Genomic DNA, 25,920 nt, shown 5'->3' with positions numbered 1-25,920 from the left:
GTGAGATGGAGCAAATATGTGCCTTAAAAAATTTCAGGGCTTTGATTGCCACAAAGAATTTGCCTTGTATGATGACTTGTTATTCCATAAAAAGATACAGCAAGCTCAGAGTTTCAATAATATCTCTATTAAGTCTGGAATAAAGCAAGTCATACTTTTACTTAATTAAGGAGTACCTGAAATTTGTTAACCTTCTATACAAACTGTTACAGTTTGAGAAACTCTTTGTTATGTGAAACTAATGAGGTAACCTAAAAAGTTGACATGCCTTTAAAGAAGAGAAAATATCTTAATATATTTGAATTCACAAGCGCTTATGTATGAGGTAATAAATTGCTGAATGAAGTAAATACAGTATGATGCTTTATCAGCTTTGCTAATCAAAAATAGTGAGATGACAGGACTGCATGGCAAATACAGATGCCTACTTGCAAAAGTTGAAAGTCTTGATGAGTCTCTTATTATAAACCCTTTTGTTTGTTATGTGTAAGAGAGATATTCCATACTGCTTCCTCGTGCACTCTGTCTTCCTTGCGCAATTATACTGTACCTAAAATGAAAAGGGCAAATCTGGAAGAGTCTTGGTAGGGTGTGGTGCATTTGGTGGAAGTTTTGATACCTGGTTTTGGCTGGGAATGGAAGAACAAATGATGTAGGGTAATGCCATACCAAAGAGGGCACATGCTAGGTCCTCAGGTCTTGGCAGTGGATCATTAGTCTTGAACAGACTTTCTCTAGACTATGTAGTTGAAGGAGTAGTTTGTATAAAAACAGACGCTCAGGACTAAATGCAGCATGCAAATAATTGTTTCTGTAAACTTGCAGACTTCAAAAACTCTTGCCTTTTGGCATCTGCCTTCTCTGCCTGCTTTAACTATTTCTGGATTTACTGGCTTGCTTATAGGTAGTACTTTCAAAATTCATTATCACCATCATTAAATCTCTTAGAAAAAGTGCTCAATATATGGTTGAAGATGCATACTGAGATTGCACCTAGGGCTGGTACTACCCTGAGCAGAATTACACATATTTGGGGGGGTTTTTTTTGTGGTTTTTTTTTTTTTTTTTTTTCTTCCCCCAAGCCTAGTAAGTGGGATTTGTTTTCATTTTGTAAATTAATGTCTACATTATTACTGTAGACATTATTATTTCTTTTTTCCTTATAGGGGCAAAAGGGAAGTGTGAAAAATGATAAGATTTCAATGCTAAGGCCATATTGCCAGTGACAGAATACCAGCTGGGCCTCAACTAGGGTTGAAGCAGGAGCCATCCTAAAAGTTAGTTTACCTTAATATTAAAGAAGCTTATGGTCTGACATTCCAGGTTTTACACTGTGACCAAAAAATCTCAGAACTAAAAATTTCCTAAAAGCTTGTAAATTACTGAACCTTTTGACTGTTCTGCTTGTGCAGAGCTTGCCTTTCTCTGCTTGGCAAGGAGCCTTAAAACACGGTATGGTAATATTTAGGGTCACTCTTCACTCTTCGTCCCCTCAAAGTACTGCTATTGAAGATACTGCCTACATCTTTTATTCTTCTTTCGGTTCAGCCAATTATAAAGTTTGAGTCCCATATAAAGTAATAGTAACAACCCCACACACTTTTCATTGCTTTTTGCTTTTCTTCTAGTACACGTTACTCGTACTTTTGAGGAAGATTTCAAAGGCTGCCACACTTGTTGCACGGATTAAAAGTTTTTTTTAGTCATGCTAAGTGGACTCCAAAATAAAAAATCTGCTCTAGGAAATAGCTGTGCTACCGGTGAGACATTCTCCTATTTGAGGTGTTATGTGTGGCAGGCTTTTGGACAACTTGATAAATTGTATAGTGCGTGTTTTTTTATTGTTCCTGCAGGAAAATGAAGACATGCAGATTTAAATTTAGTGCCTTGAATGTGGGAAGCTCTATGGAGCTAGGAGGTGGCCATTGTCTCATAAAACCTATTTGTTTTTACTTGTCCAACTTGGAAATTCAGGGGTGTGCCTCTGAATCTAGGTGGTCAGTCAAGACTGCTTTTAGAGGAGGCAATGATTTTCTTCACTGCTGATGGAAGGAAGGAACGTAAGAAAGAGATGTTACAATTCTTGGTAAATTAAAAGCAATGATTACAAAATAGGCCTTAACAGTAATTTTTGACCAGGTGCATAGATCTAGCATTTCAAATACCTTTATATGGCAAGACACGCTTTTATGAAGAAGTAGTTTAATACGTGTGCAATCTCTAATGTTTTTTTAAACTGATTTTAAAAAGAAAACATTCCCAGAAGAGTCATGCATACTTTGCAATAATTATGTAATTATGTAAATGAGACCACTGCAGAGTTTTAGACTGTAAAATGTCCAGTGCTGCTTATTCGGACTAAAAGTATGTATGGGAAGAATATATTCCTTTGAGCAGGGCACAGCTAGTGTCCTTTTTATGTAATCAAATAATCTTGCAAATTTCAAGGATCTCTAAAATTCCCTGCTATAAAAATGCAATCAAGATGATGATAGTAGTTCTTGTGGAAATTTGTTGGTGGTAGCTTACTAACCAGAATTCTTTTTTGTTTGTAGATTATGTAGTTCAAGTCTTATGCTTTGCAGTTGTGTATAGTTCAGTACAAGTCGCTGAATGCTAATGAAATATGTTCTTTATTGAAAAAAGATTACATTTTGGGTGTTGAAAATTAGGAGACTTCATGCATTCAAAATGGCCACTTGCATCAGCATTCTTGTAAACCTTTTAAGTTGAATTTGGCTGACTTCAAAGGCAGCCATTTCTGTTGATTTTTGAGAATTACCTATCTTTGACTGCTGTAAGGCAGAGCAGCATTATGAGACAGAGGACAGCACACCAGAGAAAATAGACTAAAAGCTAAATATTTTTCTGAATAATCTCAGTGCCCTTTAGCTTTCTTGTCCTGAGATAAGGATTTCTTTTTCCTCTGTAATCCATTAGGTTAATGGATGTAGATGGCTTCTGTTTATTTAGACACACCGTGTCCTTCTCATCATTAATCAGTTTAGAGTAAGTTTGCAGGGTACAAACCTCACAGTCCCCAAAATGCTGCATTACATTTCTGCACTTACTACAAGTCTGAGTAACAACATAGGGATGATTTGTCCTGTGGTTACACAGCAGCCCACATAGGAACTATTTAAAAAGAAAGATGTCTGGCCCAGTCCAGAGCATGCAATGTTATGAAACTCCATATCAAACCAGTTTTTTAAAAACAATTCTCAATGTCTATGAGCTGTTTTTTACGCACTAAGAGCATATACTAGAAGACAGGTGACTTGCTGTTTCAATAACATTTCATAAAATGCCAAAACCACACATTTTCTTGGAAGAGATGGAAAAAGGAAAGGAAAAGGATGAGACTTTCTTAAGTATTACCATGAGGGAGAAATTCTGTCCTTTTATGAAATATGAATTTCCATGCTTATCATGTGTAATGGTATGTTGAGGTCAAGTAAAATGGCAAGCTCTCTTCAGAACATGGTGAAGATAGCAGAAAAGTCTAAAGATAAGAAGTGATGCATTTCAGAAAATCTTACTTTTTATTCTAAGAGCAGAAAGAAGCTGTGATTAAACTCTTGCCTAAGCTATAGATGACCCAGTTAAAGCTTTGTTCATAACAGAAACTGTAACTTTAATCAAACCTATATATAAAATCTTATTATGTTTCAATGTGTATTTAAGATTGAGAATGTATTTGTGCTTAACTGGGGGCAACAAGTTGCAACTTGCTATATGCAATTTTGTTCGTGGATGAGAATGAATCTAATAATGTAATTCTGTTTGCTTTATAGTTTAATTGATTTTAAAAATTCTTATGTAAGTCTTCATGTATTTTTACTTTGTCAAAACCACTTTTTATTATCTTCCTCTATGCACAGCTGTTTGGTTTATTTCTATAGATATGCAAACTGTAGCTTCCTGCAGCTTGCTTTGGCTTTGCAGACAGGGATTTCATGTTACAGGAAAATAAATGGGAGCAGAAGAAATTTCTGCTTACCTGTAAGGTAATTTACATGTAAGGAGTTTTAATATCATTGGTTTATTTCAGTGAAGAGTGGAACACAGGAGTAGTAGTGGTTGTTAAAAAGTAAAATATTTGACTTTGAAAGAACTGATCTTTGCTATTTATAGAACAATATATAAAAATGAACTTTCAGAATGAAGTACATGAACATTGCCTTCTAGGAAAATTAGTGAGGGAATGGAAATATCTATCACCCTGAAAATAGAAAACTGTTATCACTTGTCATTAGATTCAAACTCATGGTTTTTGTTCTTCCCAACTGACATGGTTAGTTTCCTGGAGCAGTCTTACATATTCCTTGTGTTTGCCTTCCATGGAAAGAAATGTTATGTGTCAGATTAGAAGTAATGGATGTAAAAATCATCTACTTATTGGAGGAAAATGTATGAAATGGTTACATTTCTGGATCAACCAGAAAGCTAAAGTGGAGTCTCAAAACAATACACAGAAAATAGCACTCCTCCTTCCCTTTTCCTGTTCCATGTCCCTAAGCTGCGTTTTCTTTTGTGAAAGTTTTGTGAACCAAAGGAAAAGTCAAAGAGTAAAGACGATGAGACAGCTGGAGATAGAGGAATTGGTGCAGAAGAAAAATAGGGTGTTCCAGCTGAACAAGTGAGCAAAGAAACTATGTGTGTCTGTGTCTTCCTGCATTCAGAAGAATTAAAGTCTTAAATTCATTTTAAACAGGACCCTAACCATGATTTGTAGGTCTAATAATTTTCCTACCTCAAGCACTTTTTCATTGTCTGTAATAAGCTTGAAGAGTCTTGACTTGAACTAGCTGATCAGGAGAGGTGTGAGAAATAGCACACTTCTCTTCACAAGCAAGAGCTAATCCTGGTGTAAGCATGTTTCCCTGTATTTCTTTGTGTAAAAACTAGGTTGTTGGGATGTTTTTTTGGTGAGGGAGAATCCTGCTTTAAACAATGCTATGCTTCTGGCCTGTTCTCCAAATGACTCACGTGACTGGAAAAGGAATGAGTGATTAGAGTTCTAAGTGTGTGATGGCTACTGCAAGTGTCAAAGGATCTGTCCTACATTATGGCTCTTATCACATGGTCCAGACTTTGTTGCAGAGTGGAGAGTTGCAGGGTTCAGACATTCTTAAAATGATTTGCTACATTTATAAAAGTACTTACTTTCATCTGTGATTATCATTAAATAAAAAGAAAATAATTATCTCCAAAGCAGTAGAGAAGAAACTGAAATTGATTTAGTGTCCATGGCCCCAGTGACTTCCCAAACTAAACTGTATGTGCTCTTTTATTCTGACATTCTTTGTTCTAATTGAGTAATGTTAAAATTCTATTAAATGCAAGGGAAACGAAATTGGTAAAGGGTCTAGAGCGCAAGTTCTACAAGGACCATCTGAGGGAGCCAAGGATGTTTATCCTGGAGAAAAGGAGGCTCAGGGGAGACCTCGTTCCTCTCTACAACTGCCTGAAAGAGTTTGTAGAAAGGTGGAGGTTGTTACTGGGTTCTCCCAAGTAACAAGCAATAGGAGAAGAGGAAAAGGTCTACAGTTGCACCAGGGAAGGTCTAGACTGCATATTAAGAAAAATTTCTTCACCTAATGGGTTGTCAAGCATTGGAACAGGCTGCCCAGGGAAGTAGTTAACTTTAAATACACCTGGAGGTATTTAAAAGATGTGTAGAAGTGGCACTTAGGAACATAATTTAGTGGGGGACTTGGTAATGCTGGGTTCACGGTTGGATATTTTGATCTTGAAGGTGTATTCCAACCTAAATAATTCTATGATCTGAAAAATCTGGAGATTTTATAATGAAGTTGCATTATGTTTTCAAGGACTTTTATTTTGCTTATTATAGCTCATTGTCAGAAACAAGATTTCCACTCTTTAGGTAAGCACCTTTGCTTCGATAAACACAGTTAGGCGATTGTCATTAACACCAGCACCAGCAGCTCCCTCCCATAACTGGCAGAAATAATAAAATTTCATTTATTGAAGAATATTTCCTGGGGACATGCTTGAGTGACAGCTCAGTAAAGATCAAACAAATTACATTTTGCATAGTAGTTAGTGCACGGGCTTCACTGATCCCAACTTGAACCACCACATATGACCTTTATTCTGCCTTTTTCCTCTTGTCCTCCTTCCTTGTTTCCCTTGCCCTAATACATAACATTCAAATAGATAAGAAATAGTTTAGTATCCTCATCTCTGATTTCCATAATCATAGTAAGTAGTAATTATTGCAAAATGCAGCCATAGTAGAGCTCCAACAATCCTTGCTCCAACAGCTAGAAAACTACAAGGTGTCAGTGTGGCACTTTCTGTGTAATTACATTGATACTGTAACTTAATTTTCATACATTGAATGAGTTTGCAGTTTGCTTTTCTCAAGGGTGCCTAAAAGTCAAACATCAGAGTTCAGGTCTTGAGATATGCTGCTGTTACTACAGCATTTGACATTGTGTATTGTAGCATTTCAAAATGGTTTGTTAAGCTTTACTTTTTCCCCCTCATGGAAGGAAACAGTAACATGCCAAAGAAAAGGTGCTTGCTAAATAAGCATTCATTATTTCTGTACTTATTTCTTGTTCATATAAATATAGAAATACAGACAGGTAGGAGGTTTGAGAACTCTTGTCCTTATTCAAATACAGAATGCTCTAGTGTCAGTGCAATTTTGAGTTTTGATTGTCCTGAAAGAGATCTACAGCAGAAGTGGGCCAATCTGCAGAGTGCAAAAGTGAACAGAACTGTTGCTTAGCTCAGGAGAGGATTTCTGGTTTGAATTCCTAAAAACTGACGGTTCTGAAAAGGAGTGCCCAATACAGCCCATTGGATTTCAGGGGAGAATGGCCTCTGTGACTGGCCAGGTTTCAGACTGATTTCTATTCTAAAATGCAGGAGTTGTTTTAATATTAACATAATATTTTCTTCTTTTTCTTTTTCTTTTTCTTTTTCTTTTGATTCTTGGAGTTATTGGCTTTTCTGAAATATTTTCAAACAAAAGTCTTTAGCACATGTCAGGCATTTGGTGCCTTTAGCTCACTGGTTTATTTTGTATAATTTTATAAACAACTAGAAAAAGCTTCTTATTATGGGAAATACTGATCAGTCTGAGTAAGCCATGCTGCACCCCATTCTCTGTTAAGCGGGTTTATCACTGAGCACTGTCCACTGCTAGACAGAATGGAAGTGATATCTTCCCATTTTACTAAATAGAGTTCCATCTCTTGGGAACCATCAAAGCTGCAGAAGTTTCTTTTGTCCCCACTGTGATATTATCACAAATTAATTTTGTCATAACCTTGGCAGACTTGATAAGGAGTGCTCTCACCCCTCTGCTCTGATAGGCAAGTTTTACTGTAGGACACAGGCAGATATCAACTTACAAAAGTACAAATGATGCCTTGGGGTGATATTTTTTGGTATCTTAATTACATTTTTTTCCTAATTTACTGATAAGTGGATGTTACTTTACAAATGTAGAGTTATTCTGTATATCTCCAGACTTGTGTTGTCTCAGCTCTGGAGGTAAGCACTCTAGATATACCATGATACTTTTTTGCTTGCTTCCTCTTCTTCCCCATCTCTTCTTTGCAGACAGGCAATTTTATTTTCATTTATGTGGCAGAATGCATTAAATTACAGATATAAATGAAATAATGCCTTAAAAACAAGGATGTAAATCAGTTGGGATTCACCATGGCTTTCAATGTTGTTGTTAATGAGGTGAAACTTTTCAGGACATCTGGACCTGCTTCAGGCTCCTAGTACTGTTCCTAGACTTTCATCATGCTGACATCTGAAGTCAGATTGTTATATTTGGTTATCAACACATTCTGCTAATATTTAAACTTACTTGGTTCCCCTGTGGTACCCAAATCTTTGAAATTCCTGCTAATCTGAGTCTCACCATCACTCCATTCCAAAATTCTGTACTTCGCTTTGCACCCTTCTGTGATCAAACTTTGTCATCTCTAAGAAACAACGTTTCTGTACAATATCTAAGTGGATGGTGTAGGCCTGAAGTTAATTGCTGTTTCTCCAGGGAAGGCAAAGTTCCATCTCTTGTTGAAGATATGAAAGTTGTTTGTCCCTAATTTGATACTACAGTAAATTAATTTTGTCATAAAATCCTGTGAGCTCAGGTTTGTGTTCAAGAAGTCAAAGCCTGGAGTGCCTTAGAGGGTCAGGCTAGTTTGAAGATGCTTTAGAATCTAAGTAACTGTGGATTGCCATAAAAAGCAGTAGAACTGGTTCAGGGATTAAACTGGCTCTAAGATTTCATGACCCATAATGTGAACTTTATATTATATCTAGCCCATTTGAAACTTCATTCTAGATTTTCTGATATGTTCAGATTGTCTACTTACAGCAACTGTTAACAAAATCTTTTCTAAAGAAATGGATTGTGAAAATATATTTGAAGAGACCTCTAGATTTTATACTTTTGAAGGCATTAGGAACTCTGCTTGAGTAAATCTTTTGTTCTTTAATTAATTTTTTTTTTCCAGCAGAACTCTCCTTCAGTTTTGCATGCATAAAGTAACTTGGATGCATAAAGTATGCAAAATTTGTCCCTGAATCCCTAGAATGCCTAGGAGAACACAAACCAGCATCTCTGTCTTCCCACAGTTCTTCTTCTTGGCATGAGATCCAGTGACTGAGATTTTTTGCTTTAGATTTATCCTCTATACCAAGAGCCAAGTAAACAGAGAGGTATGAATGTTCCTGTTAATGTAGAGCTGAATTTAAAGCATATGTTCTACTTTCTGGAATTTTTAAAAATTCCTTTTAGGAACTATTTTCGTTTTTGACATCCTTGAGACATTTGAGCAAACATGGTGTTCATCTACCTTGAGAACCATGGAAAATGATGGTCAGATCACTTTAAACTGTAACTCACAGTTAGGTTTTTGTTTGTTTGAAGATTGAATTCAAAGTGATTTGCAATGAGTACAAACGTCCAGTTCTTGCCAAATTTGCCTCAGTTCTCCAATCATTTTTAACACCACCTCCAACACAATTTAGAGTCAAATTTATATTTGTTCTACAGTCATACTAAGATTGCAGTGGTATGTGAGGCGCTTCTGAATTTGGCCAAGGCTGCTAAGTGGCTGCTGGCACCAGTTTGTCAGGGATTATGGCATGTTTTTTATAGTTGTTGCAAAAATTTTGAGTTGCAGTTGGGAAACAAAAAGCTTTTATAAAATGATACATATCTGAAAAAATATACATTGTGAAAACATGCTGTGTTGAATACTGAGAACTAACTCTTATGCATTCCCTGCAAGACAGAAAGGTCTGCAGCTAGAGTTTTTCATTGATTTCAGATTAAAATGTGAGATTGAGTTCTGTATTAAAAGTTTTGAATATGAAAATGAGTAGTGGGATGTCATGTCCTTCCTGCTGATAAAGTTTTCAAAGGCAAATCATAATATCTCAGAGTTAGAAATAACTGAGACTTATTCTTCACATTCTCATTCTTGTTCTAGGAAGATGTAGAAGAGAGATTGGTTTGCCTGAAGAGCATATTTGGTTAACCATGAGACAGTTAATGGTGATGCTGAAGTGAAACTGAAGAATTCATATTTCTGAGCTCTTATGTCAGTCTTTATGGAAATACAGGTGAACATGACTTCAACAGCTTAATTGCAGTTTATGATTTTAGGTTTTATTTCCTACCAAAAGCTACACTAGAATTATATTTTTTTTTGTGCTACAGAATCTTGATTTTTCAGACAGAGAGTGTGGTAAACTCTACAGCTGCAGAATTAAAAATACCCCAGGCTTTAGTATGGTTTGTTATTTGATTCTGGTACTTTACTAGTTATTCCTGTGCTCTTTTATAAAACATTTGGAGTACATCCTTCAGGAAAGTATGCATAGTTCTTTTAACATGTTTTGTTAGGTAACAAACTGTCTTTTTTTTTCCTGTCTAGTTTTAATACCAGTTTTTTCAGCTGCTCTCTCCCTACCTACAGGTACACCCTTGGAAGTCTATCTGCACAGGGTGAATTCTACCTCTCTTATGCCATGCCTTCTGTAACATTTATAACTCTTCCCTTAAGTCAGATAAATGAAGGCTGCTTACAGCATGACAGATAACTGTGAGTCCGAACACAATTTCAGCATAACTTTACCTGTGTCAGACTGTTCTTATGCCCTTGATTATATAATATGGTATATCTTCAACAGATTAATGCCTGTAAGCAAAGAGGAATCTTTGACACAAGTGAGTCTGTTCATCAGAGTGGTTTGTTCCATGGCATGGCTCCAAGCACCCTGAACACAAAGCCTGATATGCTTTCCAGTAGGACTTTGGACTCACTGAAATTTGTGAGTATACATAGGTGCTGGTGAGTTAGAATAAATAAAAATATGAATTCAAGTTTGATAAAGGAAAATGGCCTTGAAGACCTGTGAAGTATGCTCAGGTTTAATTGAGACAGATTCTACTCCCAAGTATTACTGCCAGGTGTGTCTGGCTGTAAAAAGACAGCTAAAATTGAGTTGTAAGAATAGGTTTTTTTTTTTTTTCTGTTTTGAATTTTATCTTTAGCAATGTTGAGAACTTAAAAGTAGAAGAATGATTGCATGAAATTCTCCCTGAAATAGAGAGAGAATCAGATATTTTATTTCAGGCTTAGTGCACTCCATGCAACACTACGATGACTAACAGCACTCTTCCTGGAAAACATTATTTGGCCAAAATGCTTGTGTGATGCATTATTTAGAGGTAGGAGAATTTGCTGAGCAGAGACATTTGCATCAGCATGAATATTTGACTTTGGTTTGAAACCATTTTTAATTTTTACTGGTGATGGGATTAGATATGATCATCTGACTCATCACTGGGCCCTCTCCCACTTTTCAGAAGATAACTACAGGCCAGTTATCCAGTTCTGATGAGCTCATGAAACAGTTCTCCCTGCACCACAAAACACATTCCAGCACTTCATAATAAACGGCATATGCTGCCAGATGGTAAAAATGTGAAGCTTCTTCAAATGTTTAAATAGTTTAAAATGTATGCTGTCTCCTTTCTCCCTTATTTTGCTCCTCCCTTCAGGTTCTTGCTCACTTCTTTCCCACACCTTCCCCCATACTTTCATGACTTCACTCTCAAGCATCAATTCTTCTTTTCCCACCCCTTCACCCAGCTGCTTCTATTGCTCCTTCAGCTCTAATTCCATTCTCTGCTTCTTTCTTTTTGTCTCTCTTTTTGCCGCTCTCCTTATTTTAAAGCTTTAAATTATTTCCTACATTTTTAATCTGATAATTTTCTTCCAATTTGTCTTTATAAGGTTCTTCATGACTTGTCAGTTCAGAGAGAAATTAGAGGGGTGAAATTAACACTTGGCACCTTCCTCAGGTGTCCAGTGGCACTTAAATCATAACAAAAGTTCATCAGTTTTTGCTTTCTGCTTATGAAGATGATGTAACATATTTATTGCTAAAATCAAAGCAGTTCTGTACCTTAATATGGATGACATATGTGTTTTTCAGAAAAAGATCTGAAAGGCTAAAAGACCACTCCTTGAAATGTATCTTTCTCAGACTCTTTGGTCTGCCCCGTTTGTACTTCCATACCAAGTAAAAGCAGTTCTGATGATGGGAGACAAGGTCACTTCCAAATTTCAAGAGACCTAAAATACATTTTCTTTGTTTTGAATGAAGTTCTCATTCTGTTTGGTTTTCCCTGATTATATTTTTTGCAAAATACTGCACATCACTCAGATCTGTTTTCTCATCTCCCCTCCATAAATCCTCTGTTTTCATACATTTGATGCAGTGCATGCAAACTCTTACCAATCTAAAGTACCCATCTTGGTGTCAGCCTTGCAAATCTTTGGGTGTTTTGGGAAATATGAGTTACACTTTATGTGAGGAGTACTTGGAAACACAGAAGAAAACCCATTTAATTCAATAGGGAGTGTATCACATCTCTTTTTTTAGATATGATTAGGGTGCAGTGAGGAAAAAAATGCCTCGAAGATAATGTCTATCAATGTTCTAGTGTTGTTTTATGCCGCCACTGTCTCTTGTGAATATTTGTTTTCGATTTCATATTAATTGGTAAATATGCATTTGTTCAGTGTTTTCTTACCACTTTGGAGCATGATTTGCTTCCTCCATCCTTACACAGCCATCTCAGTCTCACAAATAAAGACCTAAGTCTAGCTCAACTTTTATTCATCAAACATAAGTTATGACAAGAAATATTGTTTCATTTCAGCTCACTCAAATGGTTCAAAATTGTTGAATAATCCAGACTAGTTTGCAGTGATTTAATACGGCTTTGAACCTTAACAATGATGTAGGTAAACCCAAAATATTTTAGACTTTTTCCAGACTGCCTTTATGTTTCTGCATAACAGAAATGTGAAGTCTTTTTCCTTTCATTTCACGACTGAAAATATGTTTGAAATCTTGTCTCTTTCTTCATGGGACAGAAAACGTCTTGGTCTGGCTCTTCCAGCAACTGATGGGTTTTCTGTTTAATTTCATTGCATATGTAAGAGTTTGGATTTTTAAGTAGACTTGAATAGGAGCTGGGATCTTTTAGTGTGAATGAAAATGACCTGATTCTCCTTGTTTCTACCTTCATATCTAGTGTCCCATCTCCTTAGCCAAATGAAGGTTGTGTGAAACCCTGATTGAAACAAGATGTTCTTTTGAGAACATTATATGTTCCAGAGTTATAAATTTAGGACTACTGGATTTTTGCCTGAGAAAACCTAGACAGACATGCAGGTGGATGTGTTGTAGAGTACACATGATGTAAAAAAGTTTCTTAGGGATCCAACCACTATATATGCTCAGTCAACCCAGCTGCTGGACCGCACTCAGTGGGTGGAATGATGCTGGAGTTGCTAGAATGCTGCAGGCCACGGCTGGGACTCTTCTTAGTTTACTATATTTGTGCAGTTGATTTAGTGCCTTCAGATTCTCTTTACGGTCAATGCGGATAAACAGATACTTTGTGGGATTTGCTTTTTTCCAGCCAAATGTAGATGTTCTCTTTAGCAGAGGGAAATCACACCCTAGAGAAGAGTGTTGGGCTAAAAAGAGAGCTCAGAAGGATTGGCTTACAGGCAGATGCCTGCATTGCCTGATGAAATCCATTTAGATGTCAGCAAATCCCACATAAGTGTATTCCCTCATAAGAGAGGGCCAAAAGCTTTGCAGTCTTTTTACCCTCACTGCTTTTTCCAGGTCCAGCCTAAACCCAGTTTTGTCCTGCTGTTTGTAGCTGAACTTGTTTGAGGCAGGAACTTGTTTGAGGCTCTTATTGCTCAATAATATTGCTCCTCCTCTGACATGAGGAGCCAGAGAATAAGCCTGTCATCAGAATGAAGTGTTTTTCATATGAGAGATGTATTTCAAAGCTTAGAGAATCTGTAGCTTCCTGAACAAGTCCTTCACAGAGTCTGTTTGCAGAATAAAATAAACCACTTGCCTCAGGCTTTAGTTACATGATATCAGAAATACAGAAACACTGGGGAAAAAAAAAGGCAAAAGAAGGGGTGAACAAAGTCACTCGAGCACTGCAGTGTAGAGGGGAGCCTTGCAGAGGAGTGAAGCAAGTGCTGTCTCTTTTTTCTAGAGGTGTTTTTAAAGAACTGAAGAAAGATAAGTCTTTCGTGATGATAGTCCTCAAACTGTTAATGGGCTGTTGAAATAGCTCAAGGCTGATGATGGGAAGGATAGACTTTTTTTCCTTTGACAGCTGAAAAAATTGTTCTTTTTTCTTTACAGACCTGTGCAACAATAAGTATTGAACTAAATAGTGTGATAAGACTGTAGACAGAATGATTTTAAGTTGGTCTTGATTTTGGAAAGGAGTGGGTGATGAAAATCCCATTTTCCAATTGAATTTTAGCTCAGAGGTTGAAGAGTAGATTGTATCTAACAAAATAAAAACCAAACCTAGAATTGAGGTTTTTATATCCTATCAGAGGGTGTAAACTTTTTAAAAGCACATTGCTGTTGTCGACAGCTGTATAGTCTGTTGTCAAAGGAGTTGACAAAACCTAACAGGACCTGCAAGGCTACCTTCCCTCCTTTAGAACAATGACACAATACCCTGCTTCACTTAAAGATTTGTGGAACTGCACCAATGGTTGAAATAATCTCTACAGATGATTTCAAGAAATGAAATGTAGATGAATAAAACTTGTCCAAGCTTTGGCAAGACAGAGGTTGGAAAATCAATCTGCAATATAGAGAAAATGTCTGTGAGGTCAGTGAAACTCAGGTAAGATATGAACCCTAACATTATGCCTAAGGATGTTTGAGGTAGGATTATACCTGGAAGGCCCTGTGCAGGTTCTCTGTGTCCTACCTCACTGCCTTCTGTGCCATTTCACAGGGAAAAACACTGTCCTGTGTCTGGTTGTGACAAAGACAGCCTAAATAAGATGAACTGTGACATTGGCTAAACTTTGAACCAAATGTGAGGCAGCAAAGTTTAGTTTGAGACTAGTAGCATTCTAAAGGCTCTAAGCCATGCTCTGTCAACTTTAGAAATGCAATTTACACCAGTTTGCTTTTCAGTGGAGGGGATATTTTATGCAAAGATCTCTGAATCTTATGCAATTGAGGCTTTTTCTGATATTAGTACTCATATTACCCCCAGCATTTCTTCATATCTCATGCTTTAATTGAGGGACAGTTTGGCAAAATGGTCTCTAGTTTAATATTGCTACCCAAAAAAAGTTTTAAAGTGTTTGTATTTTCTAGTTTCCTTTTGAACCTTTGTAACAGGTAGCTTGTAGCTGGCAAAGAAAATTTGTATAGCCCATTTCCTTCAGTCACTGACTGGTTGGACAGAGATGTGTGAGATATGAAAGTTGCCTGGGTTTGTATCTGGGAGATGATACTAACTGTGTGGTAGCAGTTTACCCTGTCTGTATATTTTTCATAAGGAATTTGATCTTGTCAAGATTTGTGCATTAATTTTCCTTCTTCAGAGAAGGTACCTTGAGATTAAAGGCAGCTTTTTTAGCAAAAGGGTCATTATTATTATATGTTTAAATCCTGTATTAAAGGTGTGTATTTATGGCAGTAAAAGTATGTCTTGAATACTCATTAAGCATCGTAGTGTGAAAGCATTTTCCTAACCACAAAGTATCAGAGCAGCTGGCAGATCCACAGAATTGCTTGCTGACTTGTTTAGGCTGAGCTGACACTGACCCTCACCTCAAGTCCTCATCATCCATCCTGTCTCTTGCTGGCATAGTGCTTAATCACATCATGCCACTTCCTTTGTTATGTGGGCTGTGTCTCAGAAAAAGAATTCCGACATATCTAAATGGCTTTTTCAGCTGTTCAATCAATTTTTTTATTAAGTGAAATAAAAATATTAAAAATAAATGTTTGGCAAGATGGAGGATGCCAAGGGAACACCTTTTGCTTCTGGTGGCTCCTTGTCAGGGACATTTCCGTCAGGAGTCATTAACTTACGATTGTTAGGCTAAGTTAATGATACTTAGCTGTACAGATAATCATTGAGCCTTTATAGAAACTGGTGAAATACATCAAGAATAGAATTCTTTTGCCCTTATATCTGAGAAATGTTTAATATCTTTGGAGATTTTCCACAATATGAAACAAAATGGAGACTAAATCTCAAATGGAATTTGTTTTATAGGTGAAACTCCTCAAGGAAGCGGAACAACTTCAGGGCAGGGTTGTTCTTTGTGAGATTGTAAAGCAAGATATGAGAACTGCTTGACGAGCTTGTTTTTTTTAAGGGTTTCAAGATACATGAGTCTCTTTTGCTTATGAAGTGAAATCTAAAATGCTGCTGAGGGGAACTCAGTTATACTCTGAAAACTGAAGATAATGGGCAGCCTGCCTGCTCTTACTGTGCAGCATTTACTGTGTTTCTAACTTGTTATTGTTGTATCAGATGACATGGTGTCATTTTCAGAGTGGCATCCTGGGCTTTGGGGAACTTTCTGGTGACTGGAAGATAAAACAATACTTTTTTTTTTTTAATGTTCAAAATACACCTTATGCCATAAAATATCAGAAACAGAAAATAGTCTCTCTCAGATTCTGAAGACCTGTAGCTCATTCTTTCTCTGTAATGCCACATACATTGTGGAAGAAAATCATAAAGGAGGTAGAGGAGAAGAATATCTTATTAACTCACATGTATGACCTGAAAGGAAAACCATCTTTAGCACCTCAAACCACAATCTTACTCTTTTTGCATGTGACAAAAGAATTTTTTGAATGACTGGATAAAGTCAAATCCTGCCTTTTGATAACTTCTTTTAAATGAAATTTGCTGGGTCATAGTTATCCCTTGAGATTGCCTATGCTCAAGAATTGTACCACTTTGTTTATACATGTTGTGTTGGTTTTATAAAGCTAAATAGCAGAATTATCATGGGAGGAGAGTTGACACTTTTTTGTGATGCAGTCTTATTTCACTAACATTTCAGGTGGTAATGATACCACTTTTTTATAACTATCAAGTTTAGTCTCAACACTGATATTCTTACAGTTGTGACTGTAAGGCCTCAAGATTCTTAAACTGCCAGTAAAAGCTGAACATATCTTGCTATTTTCTTGAAACAGGCTGTATTGGAGTGCTGTCTTGACTGTCACCTAGCCTTCTGACAGCATTTATTTATTTATAGTACCACTTTTTATTTTTTTTCTGTGACAATAATTCTTGACTATCAAATCACTGTTTGAGTGTGAGTAAATCCTTGCAGTTCTTCTGTGCATTAATTTTGTCCTGGTCATTACTTTTAGGTGGCTACCTAAAATAGGTTTAGATGGATACTGTCTGGAGAAGGACTTGGGCAAGAAGGTTTCTTTTCTGGGGTAAGCAGCATTGGTCCCTTGGGAGAACCCCCTGGCGGTGTCCTTGTAGGAGTGGCTGTGGACTGCAGCTGAAACTTGGTTTGATGAGACAAAATGCTTCTCTCAGTCAGGTATGGTACAAAGCTTTGAGTGACAAGGTCCCCACACAGGGTAGTAGGGGGTAATGAGAAGAGACCTGTGCAACAGAATAATTGGTGTTGTCCCCATCACACACACTTTAGGGCCATTATTTCAGCCAGCCTCTTGTCTGGTCCCATGGTGCAGTGGATAATTAGGAGCATACTTCTGTGTTTACCTTGGTGTGGAAAGAATTCAGCTGATGTCCTGTGAGAAGACTGCTTCATAATGCGAGGTCTCCACAGCTAAGTGGAAAGCTTGCCTTGGAAATAGATTTGTCATCTAAACTGGTGCACTAATGTAGAAGAGTTCACAGGAAAGATAATCACCCTGTTAGGAAATGCCAGCAAGAAGCACTTCACACTAGATATCTAGCCCTTGGGTATGGCACATACCATGTGATCTCCACAGCCATGGATTCACTGGGGGCATTGAAGGTCAGATTCTTGGCATCCTAACAGTTTTGCTCCTACAAATTTCCAGCTAAAAAATAATATGAAGTTGCATTTTGTATCTGAATGTAATTTATTTTCATATTTTATGAAACATTATTATATTTATGTTAGTAGTGATATTTTATTCTTCCAAAGAAATGTTTTTCAGTTCAAGTTCCCTAGGTTCTTAATGACAGTACTTGGAATTGCTAAAGTATGAATACCATCCAGAAGTGAAGCCTTTTAAAACCATACTTAATAAGAATCTTTCTGGAATAAAAGATGGTTCTCCTTTTGTAGAATGTTGAAATTTTAAGCATATCTGTTAAGGAAAAATTATTCTTTGAAAAACAATAGAAAACTGAATAACTGTAAATGAATTTAGGAAATTTTTAAATTAACAATTGCAAAGGGTTCTTTATTCAATGCATTTCTGTAACTTTTTCTGATGAGTGCTGCTACTGAACAGGAAGATTCTGTGAGTGATTTTCTGTTGTCTTTGCATTTTTTGCTATTTCTTTTTTATTACTCCAAGCTATCTTTGGGCAATTGCAACTGCAAATTGTCTTTTTAAAGACAAGTTTCATCCTTATACAAGAAATAAACTTTTTAAGTAAGAACAAACATTCACTGGAATGGCCTCCCCAGGAACATGGTGGAGTCCCTGTGACTAGAGGTTTTCAAGATGTGACTGGACAGGGTGATGAATAATCTCATTTTAAGGTTCCCTTCCCTAGGAAAGTTTGGCCTGGAGGATTTCTTGAAGCCTCCTCTAATCTGAGCCGTTCTGTGGTTCTGAAGTTTACTGTCAGTTATTTTGTAGTTGATTTAATGGAATCTCTGTATATTCTGTAGTTGCTTGAGTAGCAGTTAGCTAGAGTTCAAAATTTTCCATCAGACTTAAATACTAGGAACTGATGCATATAAAACTTTATGTAGGCTTAGACAGTTTTGTAGTTACAAACACTTTCACTGAGCAATTGGTGTATTTTTCTTAAGTGTAAATCTTTATTTTCTTGCTCCTTACACTGAGTAATAGCTGTGTCCTCCTCTTGCTCCCTCGTGTAGCTTAGTCATCCAGGATGGCTCTCTGCAAGGTGAATGTTTCAAAGAGCTGTTGGTGGCTATTAATGTATGGTCTGGGAAGCCGTAATTTGTGGTGTTTTTTAACTGTCTGTTTTGAGGTTGGTTTTTTTTTCTGTAAAAGATTCACCTGTCTTTCAGATATATCATATTTGAAGAATATGAGGAAGGCAAAAAGCCTTCTGTTGTGACAGTGTTTTGGTGGAGAGTGAATGTAATTTTTCTTAACTTCTACACATTAACTTCTTCCAGCTATTAATCTTCCTTCATGAGAAGTTTCTCTTAGATGTGTAAAAATGCTTCCACTACTTTGTGCTGTTTTAAATCATGCTGAGGTAATTAGGATATAAAATGGTTGTTCCTCTGTCACCGTGACCTAGGCAGTAAAAAACCAGTATGTACTTGCCATTAGTTCTGCAGGATAATGCATTTTTCAAGAAAGAAATGGAACTGGAGAATGAAAAAGAGTTCAAACAAGGCTACCAAAAGTGTTTCAGAGCTCTGTCTTCACTACAAAACCAGCATGGCTTATTTTAGGAGAGTTAGAAAGCAACTTAGAGGTGATATTTAAAAAGTATATTTAGTATGTGTCATTTTCCCTTACCATACTCTCATCTTAATGCACAATTGCTTCAGTTGATTGTAACTGTTTTGGATCTTGTGGTGGCCTTTTCTAGGAAAACGGAAAGACAGTGGCTTCTCCTGCTTCTGTCTTCTGATATGTGAATGTAATGGTATCTGATATAATGAAATATTAGAAAGCATAGGACAAGATCATTTCAAAAATTAAATCTTAATGCAAGTATAAGGTAAACCTAATTGGGATTCTGAGTTTCTGCCTGAAAATCAAATGAAGGGAGGTGATGGAAAGGACTTTCAAACCAGCAATGAATGCGTAGAGGAGACATCTAAAAGGATAATGTTAGAAATATTTGAAATCTGTCTTTAAAATATGAAGCCTAGTATGTGTTTTCTAAAAGTTTTGTTTTGTAAGTATTGTTACTGGCTTCTTTTTTACTGCTCCCTTCTTCCACTATTCATAGTTCAAATTGCCTAGAATGGTACCGAAAACCTAGATCTGAGCTTTGTCACTTCCAGCATATTTCTACTACTCAAGAAGAGCAGTTCAGGGGGTTTAGGTTACAGATCTCCTGGGCCCAGTCTGCAACTAAGCAGGGTTGTAAGCTTCTGAGAGTGGAATGATTAATTTTTGTGCCTGTGTGAAAAGGAAAGTTTCTTATTCCTGAATATATTGGTGAGTTCAGATTGCAGGGGTTTTCATGCATAAGAAGGACTGTGTTTTTCATTATTTTGGGTGGGTTTGGTATTTCAATTATATTTATATTATATATTTATACTCTTTTAAATCAATTTCTAGTCAGAGATTCTTTTCTCTTTCCTAGAAGCACTGAAATGTAATGTTTCTAAATTTTAGCATTCTCCGTGTGCTACAGTTGCTCAGTGACATTATCCAATTAGCAGCCAAGGGTTCCTGAGGTTCTGAGTCACAGTTCTGCAGTAGGGTGCCAAAATCCTTACTAGACTTCCCAAGCATGCCTGATTGCAAGCTGAGGCTCCTGGGACTTCTAGACTGCCAACTCTGTGACAGAAGCTCTGGCATAACTTTCTTTCCTGTATCTGGCAAACCGTGGGTGCTGGTGTCCTCTGTTAGACACACCTGGCACACTTTTCCACAACCCATAAATCTTAGTTTTGAATATCCCATGGCATGAACAGTCTGCTTGGTATATATGCCCTACATCTACAGATTTCTTTATTTTACCTGCAGCCTTTTGTGGTGTCAAGAATTTTATAGAATGTCTTGGAGGAAGTCTTCTGGCAGGAGAAGACCTACCTCTATGTCCTCATTGTTCTGCAGGAGATAATAGGTGTTAGAGAGTACTCTTTTAAATTAATGCTTTTTTTGGGATGCCAGGTACATTTTGAATTTCATAGTTAAAACATAGAATGCTATTCCTGGAATTGTAAAAGCATCTTTTTCCTCAAAAAAAATCCCCCAAAATTTGGATTGAGGTTTGGATTTTCAGAAAAAAAAGACTGGAATAAAGTACTCATAAATATCAATTTCATGCTCGACTACCTCTTTTGAAAAACTCCCCCTAATAAAACAATAGTATCTGATTAATATATATGTTTTTCAAATATCAAATGTAAGGAAGCAAATTCATATACATGAAGAAGTTCAGAAATCTGAATAAAAAATATTTTAGCAGAAGTAACGAGGAAATTCCAGGAAAAAAAAAGTTAAGAATTTCTATTATTTATTCACTTCTATCACTCTGACAGTACTTGTTATTACATATCTAATATGATTTTTATGCCTTACAAAACAGCTACTATTCTGATGATGTTTGAACAAGTTTTCTGAAAGCACTCAGTATTAACTTAAGACTGACAATAAATGTTTCAGAATAACAAACATGGAACTTCAAGTAAGAGCATTATATATTATGGCTGTTTGACTAGCAGAAAAGTAAAAAAACCCTGTCTTTCATAATGGCAAATCAATAAAACATGGTAGTTTAGGTAATGGAGATATTTGGATTTCATTTTTCAGTCAGGCTTATATTGTAATGGAGCAAAATGACTTGGATCTAGCATCTGTCCTAGAAATTTTTCTGCCCATGCACGCCAGCAGTCAAAATGCCTGTGCTCATTTCTGTGTATTTGTGGGTGGAGAGAAGCTAGCAAGGAAAGTCTTCAAAGCGATGTCTGCATTTTTTGTTTTGCTGCTGTTATATAAAAGGCCAAAATAATATTATGAGATCATCTGAAATCTTAAATATGCAAATATGGGTAACTGTTACCTAACACTTGCTTTTTATTTTCCTGTGCTCACTTGTTAGGTTCAGGGATTCTCTTTTGTAGAAGAACGCCAATTTCTAGGTGTTTGCTATAAGCAGCACATTTAGATTCTGTTTATTTTTAATGAAATAATGCAAGTGTGAGTTTGTGCATTTCTGTAGCTCAGTGGACCTCATTACTCTTATATTTACTTGATTAAATAAAACATTGAGTTCTCCATAAATTTTGCCTATACCCAATGTGTCAGTGGGGTTTCTGGCATCACTAATCAGTCAGGTAATTTATGCTGGTGATGTCAAAACCCAGACAATAAAAATAACATACAGAGGTGAATTTGATTAATTAAGTTTATTGAATTGCTGATTTGAAATGTTTAATTGTATCTGACTGTTATACTGCTTCAAAATATGGAACAGGAAGAGTCTTTCAATATGCCTGGAGAGCACCTACTGCCTTGATAAAAAACTGCTTGGAAGAGATGTTGTTTGCCCAGGAGTGCTACAGGAATTCTAGGGGGAAATAGCTGTGTTACTCCTGGTGATGTGCAACTTTTAATTTAAAATTGTCTTGGTGCCTAGGATTAGAGGATGGTAAACACAAGGCCAGTGTTTAGAGAAGACTTGATATGAAATCTAAAGTACTGCAACCCTGTAAGTCTCTGTTCTATATAATATAGTAGAAATTACTTTAGAATAGACTTTGTGAACTGGTGGATAAATATGATATAGATACAGTAGATATACTTGGGAAGTTTCAGCATGGGTTTTGTGAAAATTACTCTCGCATAACCATTGTTTTGGAGTTCTCTGAAGGATTTGGCTCATTGTTGATGAGGGTGACCTGAATGATGTGCTGCACTTGGACATCCCATACCTAGTGACAGAATCTGGTTTCATAAACCAGAGGCTTTTGTGAAAACAAGGCAGTCAAGACCCAAGAAAGAACATCTTTCCTTTGATAAAAAAATCAGTGGAAAGCCAAAAACTGAGGATAGCAATAAATTATTTGGTTTAGTGATGAAAGGAGGGAGAGAAGACTTACAGGGGTTTGGTCTGAATTCTGAACTGTTCAGTATATTTATAAATGACCTGAAAAAGGGGATAGTGCAATGGCAAGCTATTATGGAAATAGGGCTATGGCTTAACTGTGAGGAATGGCAGAGGTATCTTAAAACATAGTCTGACTGGTTAAAGAAAAGGCAGGTAAAATTCAAGTAAATAAATATTGGGATCTCTTTTCTTCCATTAATTCATATATTACATGATGGTTTCCAAGTTGGTCCTTGCTACACAGTGAGTTACTTTCTAACAAGGAGAAACACCAATCTGTCATTACAGATATAGTCATGGAAGCATCAACTTAATGCTAAATAGCAGTCAAAGAAGGAAATAAAATGCTAGTAGTCATTAGGAAGAGAATGGAGAGCAAAGCAGAACATCAGTGAGTGCGGTGTTGCAGAAATATATGGTTTGTCAGCATTCTGAATTCTGTGCAGGTTTCTGCTCTTAACATCATGAGGAAAGAGTGGAGAAAATTCAAAATGAATAAGGGTAGCAACTGAAAAACCTTTCTTATCAGGAAGCTTGTTGCTTGTGCATTCCATAAGATGAAACAACAATATTTCACCAGCGTTTCATTTCTTACAAATAGGAATTTAAATTACTGCTTCCAAAATATGCCTAGTTTGATAGAATTTGCAATATGAATCCAATTAATGTTATTTTCCAAGCAGTTTTTCAGGATGCAGCTGAATCAGAGCTTAATGACATCAGCTGGCTAGGTTCCTGTGAACTGCAGTGGGCCTGGAATCAAGCATCCCAGCGCAAATTAAGAGAGGGTTTGGGTTCTTACATAACAAAGCAGCAAAAAATAAGCATTGTGCAGTTTTGCCAAATGTCCATTGGATGCACTCTCCCTTAAAAAACAATTCTTTATGCCTGCATCCTGATTTATAAGGGGGAAAAATGGCCTTTTTAAAAACCTTCATCACTCTTCAGGTTGTTCTTATTATTGCCAATATCTGGGTAAGATATTTTGGGAGAATCCAATAGTGAAATATGTAATAAAGAGTAAGATTGAGAAGGTTTTCTGCTATTTCTTTGTGTAAGAAAACATGCAGCATCTTGAAATGCATAAAGAGATATATTACACAACACTATTTGCGTTAAACCAGTGCTATTTACAATAAAGTTTTTGCAAATCTCAGCTACTCTTCATGTTATCATTTGCAAATAGAGTAGTTTCTCCATTTTTCTATTATTTGCAATTTAAACTAGTATTTCAATCACTGGCAGGAGATATTATTTTTAATAAGTATAAGCAGATGCCTTCTCTTGCTTTTGGCAACTTTAATGTGAGGGGGAAAAAAAAAAAAAGAAGATTTACTAATTAATGTTTTTGCCTGCTGAGGCTCTTTACCTTAAGCAAGCCCTGTTTGTCACAGTTGCATAGCAAGCGTTTTGTCCTGGGGACTAATTGGCAGGCTAGATGGACTGTGACATTCAAAAATATGGAACAGAATTCAAGAAAGTAGAATGCAGCCAGAATTTTAGACACTTTTGTGCATTTAAGATGATGATGTGATCTCAGTGTTTTTTCATACAGTTTACAGCTTCTGGATATTTTAAATTGTGATGAATTCTGCAGGCTTTTTTTTTTTTATTTCTTTCCCTTTTTTTTTCCCCCCTTAGAGTAAGCATCTGACTTAAAACCAAACCATTTCTTTTGGAAACTACTTCATATTTTTTTTTAAATGGTGTTGTAATGATGGAAAATCAGTTGTGGTTTCAATATACTCACCCTTGAATGTTGTACTACATTTGGGGTATTTTTTTTCCTCTTCTTCCTTTAGTTTACTGAGAAATTTTGTAATTGACTGTAGTGGGTTGATGCTGGCTGGATGCCAGGTACCCATCAAAGCCACTCACTCCCCTCCACAACTGGACAGGGGAGAGAAAATATAATGAAGGGTTCATGAGTTGAGATAAGGACCGGGAGAGATTGCTCATCAAATACTGTCATGGGCAAAACAGGCTAAAAGTAGAGATATTAGTTGAATTTATTGCTAACAAAATCTGAGCAGGAAAATGAGACCTTAAAAAACACCTTCCTCCCACCCCTCCCTCAAAAAACACCTTCTCCCTACCCCTCCTTCCTTCTGAGATCTACCCTCTCCCCCAGTGGCGCAAGGAGATGGAATGGGGGTTATGATCAGTTCATCAGCCATGGTTTCTGCTGCTGCTCAGGCAGAGGAGTCATTCCCCTGCTGCACCGTGGGGTTCCTCCCACAGGAGTTCTCTGTGAACTTCTCCAGCGTGGCTCCATCTCATGAGCAGCTGCAACATGAGTCCCTCCCATGGGCACACAGTTCTCCCAAAACTGTTGCGCCGTGGGTCACTCTTCCACGGGGTGCAGTCCTCCAAGGACAGGTTGCTCCAGCCTGGAAGCAGGGTCCCCCTCTCTCCACTGGGCCTCCCACCGGATCACAGCCTCCTCCAGGTATCTACCCACTCTGGCGTGGGCCACAGGTTGCAGGTGGATCCCTGCATCCCTGTGGACCTCCATGGGCTGCAGGGGCACAGCTGCTTCACCATGGTCTTCCCTGTGGGCTGCAGAGACATCTCAGCTCCAGTGCCTGCCCCTCCTTCTGCACTGACCTTGGTGTCTGCAGAGTTGTTGTTCTCACATGTTCTCACCCCACTCTTCTCTGGCTGCAATTAGATCTGTGTAACAACTGTTTTTTCTCTTCTTCTTAAATATGTTAACACAGAGGTGTTACCATTTCTAATTGGTCCAGGCTTGACCAGTGGCATGTCCATCATTGGGGCTACCAGGGACTGGCTGTGCCAGACATGGAAGAAGCTTCTGGCAGCTCCTCACAGAAGCCACCCCTCAGCCCCCCCGCTACCAAAGCTTGGCCATGCAAACCCAATACGTTAACTGATACAGGACTGTATCAGGTTAAGAAGTGCACATTATTTTACATGGTTTCCAGATGAACTTATTGAGGAAACTTCTGTGGGATAGCTAGATTCTGCAGGTTCCTGCCTAGTATGGAGACTGTGATCTGAAGCTGACATTACTCTTAGTCCATGTGACTGAAGTTCAGAAGTTACTGTTATTATACTCTGCTCCTATTGACTCCATTGTGACTACTGATGTAATTCAAAAGACTGAACCTTATTTAATATTTTAATATCCTTTTGCTCTGTCTAGACTTGTCCTGCCACTCCCTTCTTCCTTCATTCTCCATAGGTTTTATATCTTTTCTTGTCTGCTATGTACTCTGTTCAGAATTAAAACTCCGGATTGCTTGGATTGCGGCAGTGCCTGTAAAGCTCAGTCAGGACCTGCACTCTTGTGCTGTGTGTGACAGAAGAACGTGCTATTTTTTCCCTTGGGGAATCCTCTGACAGTTGATCTTGGAGGTTACTTATCCAACTGGAGGTTAGGCACACATCTGACAATTTCCTATATGCTGCAATCCTGTTATGTTTTGTGATAGCACATTAATGACCGAGGAATATGAGCCCAGAATACTTTTCTTTCCCTTTAATGGTGATATTGAGCTCAAGTTTAATCCCTGGTAACATAAATTTGAATTTGAAAAGAA

The 25,920-nt window shown here is 37.2% G+C and overlaps 1 protein-coding gene across 11 annotated transcripts in view; it reads left to right on the top strand.

The window, feature by feature from the left end:
• RGS7 (regulator of G protein signaling 7) overlaps positions 1-25,920 on the top strand; it is a 243,014-nt gene that overhangs the window by 33,137 nt on the left and 183,957 nt on the right. Inside the window, exon 1 of one of the 11 annotated variants that reach the window (XM_019287541.2) lies at positions 10,232-10,341. The exons of the other annotated variants lie outside the window; for them this stretch is intronic. Within the exon in view, the coding sequence (XP_019143086.2) occupies positions 10,273-10,341 (69 nt within the window). The 5' untranslated portion in view covers positions 10,232-10,272. Of the gene's footprint in view, positions 1-10,231; positions 10,342-25,920 lie in introns of those variants that run through there. 11 annotated transcript variants of the gene reach the window in all.

This window comes from Corvus cornix, chromosome 3 (genome assembly GCF_000738735.6).
Source record: "Corvus cornix cornix isolate S_Up_H32 chromosome 3, ASM73873v5, whole genome shotgun sequence".
Lineage (NCBI taxonomy): Eukaryota > Metazoa > Chordata > Aves > Passeriformes > Corvidae > Corvus > Corvus cornix.
This window is presented reverse-complemented; position numbering and strand designations above follow the sequence as displayed.